General features: G+C 37.8%; 1 protein-coding gene across 8 annotated transcripts in view; it reads left to right on the top strand.

The window, feature by feature from the left end:
• CADM2 (cell adhesion molecule 2) overlaps positions 1–14,042 on the top strand; it is a 637,102-nt gene that overhangs the window by 449,766 nt on the left and 173,294 nt on the right. For all 8 annotated transcript variants that reach the window (XM_030471717.2, XM_030471720.2, XM_030471715.2 and 5 more), the window contains one exon: positions 6,613–6,762. In XM_030471717.2, the coding sequence (XP_030327577.1) occupies positions 6,613–6,762 (150 nt within the window). The remainder of the gene's footprint in view (positions 1–6,612; positions 6,763–14,042) is intronic.

Genomic DNA, 14,042 nt, shown 5'->3' with positions numbered 1-14,042 from the left:
ATTAAAAAGCTTTCATTTTAATTGCAAAAAGTAAAAAACCAAAAGAAAACAAAGATAAACAAGTAAACATGAGATGAACTCACAAGATGAATGTTTCCAAACTGGACCAAATAATGATAATTACGATGCATAGTCTTGTCACACACTGAGATAAAAATCAGTTTTAAAATCTGTAAAAGCAGTTGAGCCATGATTTCTGGGTGAAAAAAACCCTCCTTTCTTGACTGAAAACAGCTTGTGGCTAATGAGATATGAGCCTGTCAATTCTACTGGAAAGCAGTATTGGTCCTCCACAAAGCATTGTGAAAACAACCTGCATTAGAATATACTTAACTATAGCTCCATCTAGTCAAAATAGTTGAAATAATTTTGATAACAAAGCTTCCTGAAATGAGCAGGGGGACTGTGATACCGCATGGTGACAGTGATAGCGAGATATCAAGATGCCACCTTCTTTTTGCAATAGCTTCATTGCTTATTGTTATTTTTCTTTGTATAACTTTCTAGTGTTTTCCAGTGAAGCTTCCTGCTTCTTCTCTGTATACAAGGGAATTGTAATTCAGGCCATCAGTACTTCTGTTTTATTGGTTTTGGGGTTTGGGTTTTTTTCATTCTTTCTCTATTAGTATATTCCAGATGGACACTACAATTGTTTGACTTGCCTCAAGGTTCGATCAGGGAACAGAACGTAATCATACATACTGTAGTGGATATATGCATGTCTGACTGGCCTGACCTGCTGTGTCAAGTGTTGCAGCCATTTGTTGTGAAGAAAACAAGCAAGCTGGATGGGTAGTCCTGTCTGTAGAACAGTGATCATCTGAGTGACGGTCATTATCCAATCGTACCTGTCAATCAACTCAGTTAATAGTAAAGTAGGAAGTAAATTGCACCGAACTAACCTAAAAATGTGTGTTCAGAAGAGTATGTATTTTTATTTCTGCATTTTCTAGATGTTTATAAAACTAAAATGTCCCTTTACTATTTGCTAAGCAGTAGTTGATGGAGGGATTTCTCTTTGATCCAAATTAAAACTTATGTGAAAGATACAACTTTCACCTCCCTTCCCTGCCCCATCTTACCTTCTTATCCACTTGCTGCCACCATCCCCCAGCTCACATTCCCACCTTCTGTTTCTTCAGCTAAACAGGGATAGTTCTCATCTTCCTTGCACTGATCGGCCTCAAATGCTTTTTCCTGTATTCTCTAAAAGCTGACAGGCAGCAAAAGCCTTTTTTGCAGTGCGTATGGGTGTGTACTTTTGAGAGAGCCCTGGCCTTTGCAAGCCCTGTGTCCCATCGTCATCATGAAATCTTACAGGATAGTTTTTCTCCTAGTGTATCTCCTAAAGTAAGTATCAGTGTCTGCCCTTAGTACCAATACCAAATTTGGGTGTCTTTTTCCATACCTGCAACCTGAAACAAGGAATTACTAGTCCTGTTCTGTAAAGCACTACTAAGGTTTCTGGAGTGGTGTGTTAGTGTCCTGGCTGCTCATGTTCAAGGAAGAGATGGGCTGCCAAGTTTACAGGGATGGAGGGGCCATCCTGTGAGAGGCAAATAAAACATCTTGGTTTGTTCAGCTAGCACAGTGCACACTAAAAAGCGATGTGTCTGGGAAGTGCTTAATGCACGGACCAAGCAATGCAGGAAGTGCTTAGGGGTTTTCCACTGCATGTTGAAATTTAATGTATAATTAATTAAGTCATATGCTATGTTCTTTAGTCGTTTCTGCTCATGCATATTGACCATGTAGGAATTTTATTGGAGTAAACACCAATTTTTTTGTTATTGTTTTAAAACAAAGCTTCATTAGGAATTAATTTATTTTCAACATGTTTATATATATATAAAAACGTGATGTATTTAATGTTTTCATAACTCCTTGAATTACACTTATATCTGGAAAAAGGTAGCCATAATCTTTAAAATCTTTTTGACTTCTGTAAGGCCTTTGATTTGAAATAGCATGGCATCTTGAGTAATAACCAAAACTTATCCAAAACCAACCTTACAAGTATCAAGCAATTTAGAGCTGTTTGAAAAATTAGGGTGAAAGTGTAATGGCAAAGAACAACTCACGATTGAACAATTGTGTTTCTGTGCATTTGTCTGCATATGGAAAAGTGGTTAGTACTGTACTATTTAGATGGCTTTCAGAGTTGATTATTAGAAACAGCCTGGGAAACACAACTGTTGCCAGCAGTGTTTGTGGATGCCATGAAGACTGTGGATATATGGAATAATGAAGAGCACAGGTCACTGGGCTTAAAGCAAGATATGTTACAGTGCAGTGAAATGTAGGGACGTACATCTAAGCTACAGGACAAGAAATAAATGGGGGGTTGTTTTTGGAGTGGTGTCAGAGAAAAAACACAGGCATCATGGTAGACGTGGGTCCCCATCTGACCCTGTGGCCAAGGATACTCATTTAGGTGTGCAAACAAGAACATGAAGTGCTGATGGAGAAGCGGTATCAGCTTTGTATGTTCTCCTTCTGTGACTGCTGCAGTGGGGTTTCCAGGTCTGAGCTCCACACTTCAGCAAAAAGATGACAAATTGAAGAGAGCACAGAGAAGAGCCACAGACTAATTAAAGGATTAGAAAAATGTGATTTCTACAGGAAGACTTACGAGCTTGATTTATTTAGGTTATCAAAGAGAAGGTTAGTGGGTGATATGATCACAGTCTCTAAGTGCCTACAAAAGAAAGAGAAATTTGATCAGAGGGCTCTTCAGAACAGGTGAAAAGGTACAACATTAGCCACTTGGTGCTAGGTGCTACAGTGAGACACATTCAGACTAGGTGTAAAATCCTGTTTTCTTGTTTAAACAGTGATAACTGTTGCTCTCTCAAATAAGTTGCTGAAGGTGCCGCTAAGTTTTCCATTACTAGACTTCTTAAGGCTGAATGCTTCCGTTAGAGGATGTTGCCTTGTTCAATCTCTGCTTGCAGAGTTAAGGAAGAAATTAAGAAATGGGAGTTTTATAACTATATTAAGAACAGTTCATGCTAGAGAAGCACCGTGGTAACACCTAGTTGTTGAAATGATGATGAAAACTGATTTCTTTTAACATACCTCTATCTGGCATGGCCTTTAGGCTTGCCTTCTTATCAAAGGCTTGTCAAAAAGCATTCTTGATTTAATGGGACTATTCAAATGGATTAGAACCAGTGTACTCAGTGTTGGGAGTATGAATGGTTATAAGTTATCCCAGGCATAAGGGGTTTATCCGAAGCACATCCCTTGGGGCATGATGTGATTCCAGCCACGGGTCGCTGTTCTGCAGTGGGGGCCTGCTGCCCCTGCAGCTCAATGGTGGTACCTAGAAGTGGCTGAGAACACCTTGTCTGCATCACCACTGGCTTGAGCTCTTCATCCCAGTGTGTGCATGGCCTGGCAGCTTTGCTGGGCTGCTTCCTGGGCACATGCTACCTACCTATTTAACAGGAATGAGCATCTCTCAGAAAATAGTTAGTCCCCTAGGAACCAAATCTAATCTTTAGTGACATAAAACAACTGCTTCGATATTTGTAATGCTGTGTTAAATGGCACAATGTTGGTGCTTTCTATAGTGTTCATCTATCTCATCTAGGCTTTTAAAACCTTTTCCAGTCCTTCCAGTCCCAAAGTTCCTACTTCAGTAAACCAAGTTAGATACTGATACCAACAGTAAAGTAAATCTCATAAATGTTTCTTTGTCTTAGCTATCCCATCATTTGTGAATAATTTTGGTCCTCATTAAGAGGTGTGCAGTATCTGATCTTGCTTTGCCTATTTTCTCTGTTATGCACAGGCTCTCTTCTTTGCAATTGGGCTAATTTCCAGATAAAATGGCTCATTTTTTCTCTACCTCTTTCTCCATTCCAAGTTTTCTATGAAGCTGTGTGCATCTTCTCCAGATCCACACAGCTTCTGTATGGGTAAGGGATAGGATGAATGCTTTGGTTTCCCTTTTATATGCTAGATCAATTCTTGCTTCCAAAACATCAGCATGCAGTAAAGTGGCCAGAGAAAATAAGGTTCTTTGGACCTCTTTCAGATCATGTCATCTACAGTTTCCATTTAAATGGTTCATCAGAAAAGTTCACCTATTAACCACTCTTCTAGTCAAATAAGTCTGTGACTTCACAATCAGCAAATGATAGGCTATATATACACTGACACCTACATGATAAGAACTACAATATCAGAAAGAGAATATAGGGTGATTCTGGGGAGATCTTCCAAATCATGTTAATAGGGTCCTAAATCATTACAGCAGTTCTTTATTAAACTATCTTCCATTCCTAGTCTGTAATGTAAATGACAGATTTCACTGTGCTAATCTCTGGCATTAGGCTCTGTTTAAATGCTTCTTGTATGCAAAAAGTGTTTTAGCCCACATAGCCTCGTATCCACAACTCATTCTTTAGAAGGTCATTTCTTTGGTAAGATGCCTGTAATTTAGTGGAAGTAATAACAGGCTGTGTGCATTTTTCTGGATTTTTAAAATTCTAATTTAAGTGAGAAGCAATTTCTGCAGTATCTGGAGGTTCTTTGACACATTGGAATTGAAAGAGGAGAAATGGAAGGAAATGACAAATCTCTTCTGTTTTCTGTTTGGTTTTTTTTCCATCCTTGTTTATGATTTTTTCACTCATCAAGTATTTCTAAACATGTGGTTTTCAAGACGCAGGGTTTGATTAATGAAGTGTCAGATATAGAGGATGTCATGAGAATGTTGGTGTTTATTGTTTGCAGCATTGGAATTAGCCATGGTGTTTTCGGTATTCCTTTATTTTTTATTTACTAGATCTGTTGATAGTAAATACCCTTTTATAGTAAATCTCAGTACATAGTAAATTTTGACATTTAGACATCTGCAGGAAGTTGATATTTATACAAAAAATCATGCCAGTTTTACATTTTGATGGAAATCCTTTATTTATTTATTTATTTTAAACCAAGAGAGCGGAGAGTGTTAGACTATCTAGCCGCTAATGCTTTCAGTGATGTAGAAGCTTATGTACCAGGCCTAAAGACATCAAAAATATGTTACATAGGGAAATGGGCAGCTATCAAAACCTGGCTAGAATTCTATTTTTGTCAATATCAGCAGATCAAATAGAAGTTCAGTTGTTAATCTTTTATTTAGCAAATTTTTATTCTGCTCATCTGAAAACCTGTATACTAGATAATAGACTTCTATATAAAAGGCATGCCTCAGTTTAACTTAGCTTGGGGAACAACTCTGATGAGAGCCACTAAAATAGGATGTTTGTGTGAAGGTTTTATGCCAGGTTTGTGATTCCGTATTGGTATAATTAGTGGATATTGTATATATAATTTCCTTGATGTACTTATGTCTATGAGCTTGTTCACACCTGTAGGACTGTAGAGAGATTTTTCACTTCAGGCACATCCCGCTTGAGTGTCAGTCTAGGCATTATACTTATTCTGCTAGTCAATCTAGGCATTATACTTATTATGCTATCAGCTCTACCTACCCTTGAGTGCTTCTCATATTAATAGAACCTGTATAAAAGGAGGGGAAGAAAGAAGCATATATTTGATTTAGGCTATTGGATCGTCTTTCTTTTGCATTGTATCCTTGAATAAATTAATATATCTCCCAGGTAATGATGTGTCTTTCTTATTACTGAAGAACTTTTCTTTCTCCATCCATGTTAAAAATGACTTCCCTTTTTTTACTGTGCTCCCTTGTTATAATACTGTTTGTCAGAATGTGTTGTGCTATTTGTCAAAGGCTATTCTCACAATGCATAAACACTTCAGTCTAACTACGGCATTGAAAATGCTTGTGATTCAAGAAAGTGGGTGATACTGCTCCGTTATTGCATAGAGGTATTTGGAAAACTTCCCAGTAACTTTTCAGCAAGCACTCAATGTGATTCATAATGCTCTAGGATAAAATCACAGATGTGAAAGAGACCTACTACATCATCACTTCCATTTTCATATGAGATCAGGTTATATTCCCTCAACAGAGGATGCATTGACTTTCACATACATTTGTGAAACAGAGGACGCATAGGTTCACAATACATTCGCTCTCCAACAACTTACCAAACCTGGCAGGAAAAGCATTGTCCTGAGAGTTCCTTAAAAAGCGTGAGAAACAGGGAGTCAAGACTAAAGCCTATGCAGATTTTTATGTTACGCTTTCAGAGATGTTTTCAACAGCCATTTAAGTGTGTTACCTGTACTAACATATCTATATAGGGATGTGGCACGTGAGCCCTATGCAGAGGCATAGCCTGGATGTGTTGGTATGTCTAAGGAGATAAAATTGCAATGTATTTCTTTGGATCTAATTAGTATGACTTACGGGGGTGTGGGGGGAGGAAGCGGGAGAGAGGGGAAGAAGGCGCGGGGGGGGGGGGCGGAAATCCCGATTTCTTCATTAATCTGTTTCTTGGATACAGAGAATATATTGCAAATATGACTTTTTTTTCAATTTAGTGTTCTACCTTTTATTGGTCAGATCACACTGAATTCAGGCTCTGTCACCTGTGGGAAGTTGCAGCAATAAATCCAGTTTTACAGCTTAAATCCTTTCTTTTTTTCTCTCACCCTCTTCCCTTCTCCATCCCTTCCCTCCCTCCTCAGGCAGCCAAGGGCAGTTTCCGCTTACACAGAACGTCACGGTTGTTGAAGGGGGAACAGCAAATTTGACCTGCAGGGTCGATCAAAATGATAACACCTCCCTCCAGTGGTCAAATCCAGCTCAACAGACACTGTACTTCGATGACAAGAAAGGTAAATCATTTCCTGAGCTCATGGTTCTGCATCATTTGTTCTAAGAAAGAAATGTTTAAAGCCATTTCTCTTTAATATTTTAATGTGAAAACGTTTGCTAGGAATAGATGTTTTCAGCTGTAATTATGATATAATAATTTTTTTTTTTTGAGGTGGTTCACTGAAGTACACTCTTCCATACAAAACTGTATTTTATTATTAAAGGAAAAGAATTATATTTGAAATTCTTATTGCAAGCTAATTTGGAAAATATTGTTGCAAAATATCTTGGATGAGCATATATGGTTGGTGAGAGGCTGGCAAGGGAAGTAGTCCATAAACCTTGTGACTTGCTTTTATTAGTGTGTGTTTGTGTGTGTACATATATATGTTACGTTTGTATGTGTGTAATCCCACTAGTTACTTCAGGTGTACTGCAGTTTTGTTGTTAGTGCAATACGGAGTGGTATTGCTGTGGTAGGTGTTCTTAACAGCTAATAAAAATGCTCGGTTTTAGCGCCCTGGTTTTTCCAGTTATAACATGAACAGATTTTTTAATTTTAGTTAAATTAGAGGGGGGAAAAAAGGCATTCCCTACGAAAAGAACAGCATTATCACTGCAGTAGGGTATATTTCTAAGATCTTTATCCTAATCTGAAATGAAAAAGCATTACATTTTATATAATAGAATGTTAAGATAAAGATTACATTATATTCCATAAAGAAATTAAAACTAAAGTTATGAGAAATAAATTTGTCGCTTGGCTTCAAAATGCAAAAGCTTGGGTGTTGATTTCAGTAGTACAGAAGTTTAACTATTTTATATGTAATTCTAGTGCTCAAATTTATACTGAAAGGTACTACATACTCTAGAACATATTTTAACAAGTGCAGTTATCCCTCTACTTGAAATTAAAGAACTGCTGTCCAAATGCTTTGCTGAATAGTGACAAGACTTTAAAACACCTTGTAGGACTGAAAATGCTTTGTGGGTCTATGCACTTCAATAAAAGTAGAGTCTAAAACCTGTCATTTTATACCTGCCGAAGCTGCACTCAAAATATGGGGTTTTTTGCTATTAATATAATAGCTGAACTGAATCTCTTGATGGTGTTGAAGTGGTTCCTTTCTCTTTTATCTAATTTCCTGTAGCGTGTAATCATTTGATTTGCAATTTCTTTGAAATCATAAGTACCTTTTGAACACAGGATTGAAGATGAGAGGTTTATAAGGAGCAAACTTTTGAGCTTTTAGTCCTGTAACCTTTACTCATATGGACCCCTATATTAATTTACCTGTAATTATTAGTAGTTTTGGATGGGTAAATAATGTCTGCAAAACTCAAAGCAGAGAGAACTTGTCTGTTAGAGCATATCAACACTCAGCAAATCTGTATCTTTTTATAAAATAAGTGATATTTTAAAGGATGCTGAGAAGGACCTGGGAAGACTGCGAATAGATTAATTTGAGCTTTGTGGCCATTTTGGTGTGAATTGAATTTTCTGTGTACTTTAGCTAAGTCTGTACTTTTACAAAGAATAATTGAAGTTTGTATTACTTTTTAATATAATGAATTGAAGCAACAGAACTTGAATGGCATGCAGCATAGTAAGTACTTAGAAGCAATTTATATTCCCCACAGGAAATGTGAGGAGCTGAAGTGCGTAAATTTAAAGGACCACACTCTTTATTGAACTGTTAGCTTGTCCTGAGACTTTGAGCAATACTTGACTCATTTTATCTAGGGATTACTGTACATCTGGTAGACAGAAAAATGTCTTGATGTGGTCAAGAAAAAATTAGGTCCTTCAGACAGAAATATTTAGTCTTTGTTACGCTGGCAGAGCTTTGTGTTCTATGCGATGTGTCCAGACTTGAATATACTAAGGGGAGTAAGCAGTGCATCTGAGTCCTACATGGAAAACATGCCACTTCTGAAAATAAAGTTACAGCTTTCATTGGCAATTTTTCTGTGTGTGTATGTATGTGTTTTCATAAGTAAGAAAGAGATTTCCTTTAGAGGCTTTGATGCTTGCATGACTGAGTCAAAAGGGAGAGAGATATTCATGGCTGTGATATCTTGCTGTTTTTCTCAGTAAATGATGGCAAGTGTAACTGTAAAGGCTTTTTTTTTTCTTTTCCCCACCTCTCCCAGCCAGCCATATAATTTGGCTATAAAAAGCAGCTTTCTACTAGATCCAGTCATTACATTTAATTTATTGAGAGCAATGCCTCAGCCAAGGTCTTTTCAAACCTGTCTTTTAATGCTAGCCAAAACCAACCTTCAGATCTTACTTTTCCTTTCAACACCATGAAAATTGCTGTTTAATAGCTGTGTTTCTCAAACCCTGAAAATCCATGAACACCGTTGAGTAGGTGTAGAGTATACAATGGTGTAGGGTTAAGTTCTGTGTAGGAAACAGACCCTTAGAAGAGGAGCACCACCAGTAGCCTTTATATCTGTTGAAGCTGATGTAACCATGGTCAGAACTAAATAAAATTTGTGTGCCTTTAACTTTACTTCCCTTCTGTAAATAATTTTCCAGCTATGTACTCATAAGAATGAGAGACGCAGGCATGACAGTATATGTCTTTTGTGTCTGGAAGTGTAACAAAAAATTCAGGAAACCTTTCTATTGATTGCTCTGTATTTTAGTAAATATGAGAGAGTCAGGTAGTAAAATGAAGGCAGGCAGTTAAGTATCGAAAGAGGGTCCAAACTGCAGCAGGAGATAAGGGAGATGACAGCTGTCAACATATGGCAGAACGGGTGACAAAAATACAGCAAATTGTCCATGCATTGAAAAGCCCTCAGCTTCTAGATTATACTTGGTGGGACCCCTCTCATGTTCACACTTCTTTCTGAAGCCATTTGATTCCTCTGTCTTGAAAAAACATTTTCTGACCAAAATAGAACTTGCTGCAGGCCAGGAAAAGAGTCGCTTGTTCACAGGGAGGGAATGTCTGCTTCCCAGTCCCATGCCTTTCAACAAGGGGTTAATTACTAGTCTCCATTTCATTCAAAATGGATGACATATTATGAAAAGCATGCTCATGCCATTTGCTTTTTACTGAACTGTGATGCAGTCATTGACATTGAAGTTAGGAGTCATAGTTTTTCTGTTCTAGATATTCTAAGGAAGCATGGAAACGCAATGAGCCAAATACACTAATACCAAAGCTATGCTGTTAAAGTTATTCTTCTGGTTCTCCACACGTGGAGAACCAGAAACATGCCACGGCCACATGTTTTTAAGTACAGATTTTGCTCAGTTAGGAGGATTTTGTGGCTGATAAAGAGCATCTCCACTACCACCCTCCTAGCAATTTAATATTTATGAAGGGGGCAAAGACTATTTTTAACTTGAAACATTTTTGGCACCTGGCCTATACAGTCTTGCAACGATACAGATAAAAAATGCACAGAGTTTTGTTTCAGAAAAGGCAATGCTATAAATTTAGTTGAATATGAAGCCACATTTCAAAGGTTGTTTCCAGGTCCTCATCACTTGAAGTAGTTGATTTGGGTTTTGTTGTAAATTTAGGCCTAAAATGTGTTTGACTTATTGTGGTAATGGGAACTGGGGGAAGGAAAAAAAATCCCATTTTCCTATAGGACAATGAGTTATAGCTTTATTTTATAGCATTATTTTATTAGTTAAGGCTAAATAATGCTTCCCTCCAACTCTTATTTTGACACTCTAAAATAAAGCTGGAACTTACTTTGTCTTCATTATTATTTTAACACACAGTAGTTAAAATATGTGACAATACAAATGTTTGATCTTGTGCATTGGTCTCATTGATGACCTGTCTCCTTCAGTGTGCTGTCTCTCTGTTGTCCTTTCTGGTACTTCTTTTTTTTTTTCTGGTTCCTCTACCTTGTAGCTTCAAGGACATTGCTTATCAATTTGATTTTTAACTCTTCCTCTTTCATTTGAAGCATAAAATCTTCATCTAACAGTAAAGAATAGTGTAGTTTGATAAATGGAGAAATGGTATTAAAGTTTAATAGGCTTAACATCCATTGGTTTCCCCCACCCAGACAGAAATTTAAAGATAATGTCTTCCTGGAAAATATGAATTCACAGCTCACCCTGGGCAAGTTCAGATTCTTTGGAAACAAATGCAAATTGCATGCTGCACATGGAATGAGTTTTTCCTTACACAATTTTCAATTAAAATGAATAATTGCCATAGAAACCTCCGTGTCCCTTTATGCACCCAAGTACCTCTAATTGTGTAGCTGCCTTTGGAAGAAGCACAGTGTGCAGCAATGTAGGACTGGCAGATATGATTTTAAATTAATATAGGTTATTTTATCTTCACTGGTGGCGCTGCTTAAGGGTTTTGAGTGGGCAATGAACAGAATGATGTAAATATGAATGCAGATGTATAACAAAAAGTGTGTAGCATGGAAACACAGAGATGGTTGATAAAGAGAAGACTGAAAAGACCCTTCATTTAGCTTGCTATAGCAGCTGTCTTCTCATACTCCCTTCCAGTAGGGAATATAGATACATGTAGAGCAGGATATGGAGTTATAAAGGAGACATGTACAACTGAACAATGGTTGGGTTGTTGATGTCAAAGCTGTTATATCGATCAAAGGTGTTATCTCATCAATATAAAAATGTGCAATCAGACTATAAAAATGAAGAGAAACAGTACCTGGTGTATACATACCTAACATTTTTTCTCGGTCAGGCAAGTGCAAGTGTAAAATACCCACTCTTCACCTTAACAGTGAAGTTTGCAGGTCTGTTGATAGTAAAAGAAGTCATGTGTTGACATTGATCGTGACAAGTTTGCCACAAACTGACATGTCAGATTTTGACAAGACATATGCCTGATGCTAATCATAGATGGCTACGTCCCTTGTGTTTTCATCAAGTAGTAGCACTTTCATGTCTTACTGAAAAATGAGAAAGCGTATTCCAAGCATATTCCAAGCTCAGGATTATTCATCCCTCAGCAGCAGAATATGTTTCGTTAGATGACCTTTGATTTTTTTTTTTTGTTTTTTACATGTAAGAGTACTTGGCGTTTATGTAACTCCCTATCATCTTGAAAGCTTTCAGAGATACTGGTACACTAGGCAAGGGTTATGAGAGGGCACTGTACTTGCAAAGCTCCTGAGAGCTTCTCTGATAGGCACGATGCCTCAGGTGAGCTTGTGGAAACATGTTTGGGTATAGCAGCTGCCCATAACATTCTGCATTTGCTCCCCCTTGGGGGTAGCGCTATCATGTTAGAACTTGAAGGTAAGTTTGGAGACAGGACATGTCTCTAATCAAAACATAGTGCCTTTTGGCATACCTGGCTGTACTATCAGCTCCATGAAAACAACTCCGAACCTTTTTCTTTCTCAATATAAAGATATTAAGAGGGAGACTCTGAAATTCACGGTGCACAAGGTATGGGATTTTAATTAGTGTCACATATGTCAGTTTGGGAGGATTCATTATTGCAGAGAACTTTTAATTCTTACTGCAACCCTGCCAAAATTAAATGGTGATTGAATCACCATACAAAAGGCTGGCACTTTCAGGCATAAAAATCATGTCTTTCTGATGTTATAGACATCAGTTAGTTAGCTGTATTTACCCTTTGACTTGTTTTGTGGAAGCCGGACTCTGGATATTGAATTTAAGTATAAATCCAGTTTACCTATTCTGTGGTGTTTCAGCCACAGATTTAAGCTGAATAAACAAGCAGAGGTACTTACAAGTGCAAGCTACAAAAATAATTTGAGAGTATTTCTGACTGGTGGGAAACACTGAACTTCCTTCCTGAAGGACTATTTAATGATTCTAGTAAGCAGTTGAATTTAAGATGTAGGTGAACATGTAGACGAACAATCCTCAGGCAGAAGAAGGAGGCTTCTACAAAATGAAAGTCAGAGAAGCAAAGAAAATGTGGTCCTGTTTGCAATGGAAAGGGAAGTAGGAAATACATTCTTTAGATTAGCTATGAAGACAGGGAGGCAGACAACCTGTGTTGTTGGGAGGACTGAGAGCATTAGTATGTAAGTAATGTGAAATTGAGTAGCAATGATGAATGGGCTTGTGTCTCCACCTTCACATGCTCTGTTTCCTATTACATAATTGAGTGGAGATGATATCAGACAGTACATGATGACCAAGTTTAACTCTGTCCTAGGGTATGCATATAACTTAGAGATTCACTGTTGCTTAGAGTTTAATGGACACTTTCAATGAGATAATACACTGTAGTAAGCCTATGACATAGCATAAAAAGCAATGGGAAAAATGAAAGAAAACTACACAGGCAAATACTGAAGTATGATTTGGAAAAGTTGGGGGAAAGGTATACAGAGGAATGGGATTGTTGGTTTTTTTACGCCTGAGCTGAGTAGCAATAGCTTGTTAATGCCTTGTAACATTTCAGAGGTTTCTAGCATTTAAATAAAAAAATTGTCAGAGATAGAAATCTGGTTTTCACAGAGACCTTTCCATGCAGATCTTTTAGAATAGTTCTTTCAAGATCTGTATTTAAATGTGATGGGTTTATGTTCGTCAGATCTGTTGATTTCACAATTATGCTACACAACTATCAGTAGCTGGCTGGCCAGATTTTTATCTTTCCTCGAGGCCTATGGTATGACATACAGGAATAGATAACCCAGGTTAAGTCTTTCAGCTGCAATTTTGTTTCTTACTAATGGGTCCTTATGCTCATCCACTCCTCCACAGTGGGGTGGGGGAGAGAATTGGAGGGGCAAACTCAAGAAAAACTCATAGGGCGAGTTTAATATGTCAAAGAAACAGACAAAAAAGGAAGTGATGGAAAGGCAATCACTCACCCCTCCCACGAGCAAACTGATGCCCAGCTAGTCTCTGAGCAACCCCTACTTGGGGAAAAAAACTCCCAAGTTTTATTGCTGAGCACAGCATCTTATGGTATGGAATATCCCTTTGGTCAGTTAGGGTCAGCTGTCCCCAATATGTCCCCTCTGAAGTTCTTGGCCACTCCCAGTCTACTTAATGGGGATGCAGAGTGAGAGACACAGGAGGCCCTGACACTGTGCAAGCAGTGCTCAGCCATAGCCAATGCACTGTTATCTTATGCACTGTTTTGGTCATAAATCCAAAACACAGCACCATACAGACTGCTATGAAGAAAATTAATTCCATCCTAACCAGACCAGTACACCTTGCCCCTGAGCAATGGGTAGCAAATGAGCTTAAATGATTTTAGATAGTAGTTCCTTAGTGGTCTTAGAGCTTCTGAGATCAAGTGTCTCACCTGATCCTTAAAAACCAGGATTTAAAAACAGA

Source organism: Strigops habroptila, chromosome 2, assembly GCF_004027225.2.
Source record: "Strigops habroptila isolate Jane chromosome 2, bStrHab1.2.pri, whole genome shotgun sequence".
Classification (NCBI taxonomy): domain Eukaryota; kingdom Metazoa; phylum Chordata; class Aves; order Psittaciformes; family Psittacidae; genus Strigops; species Strigops habroptila.
The sequence above is the reverse complement of the archived record's forward strand: the minus strand, read 5'-3'. Positions and strand labels throughout refer to the sequence as shown.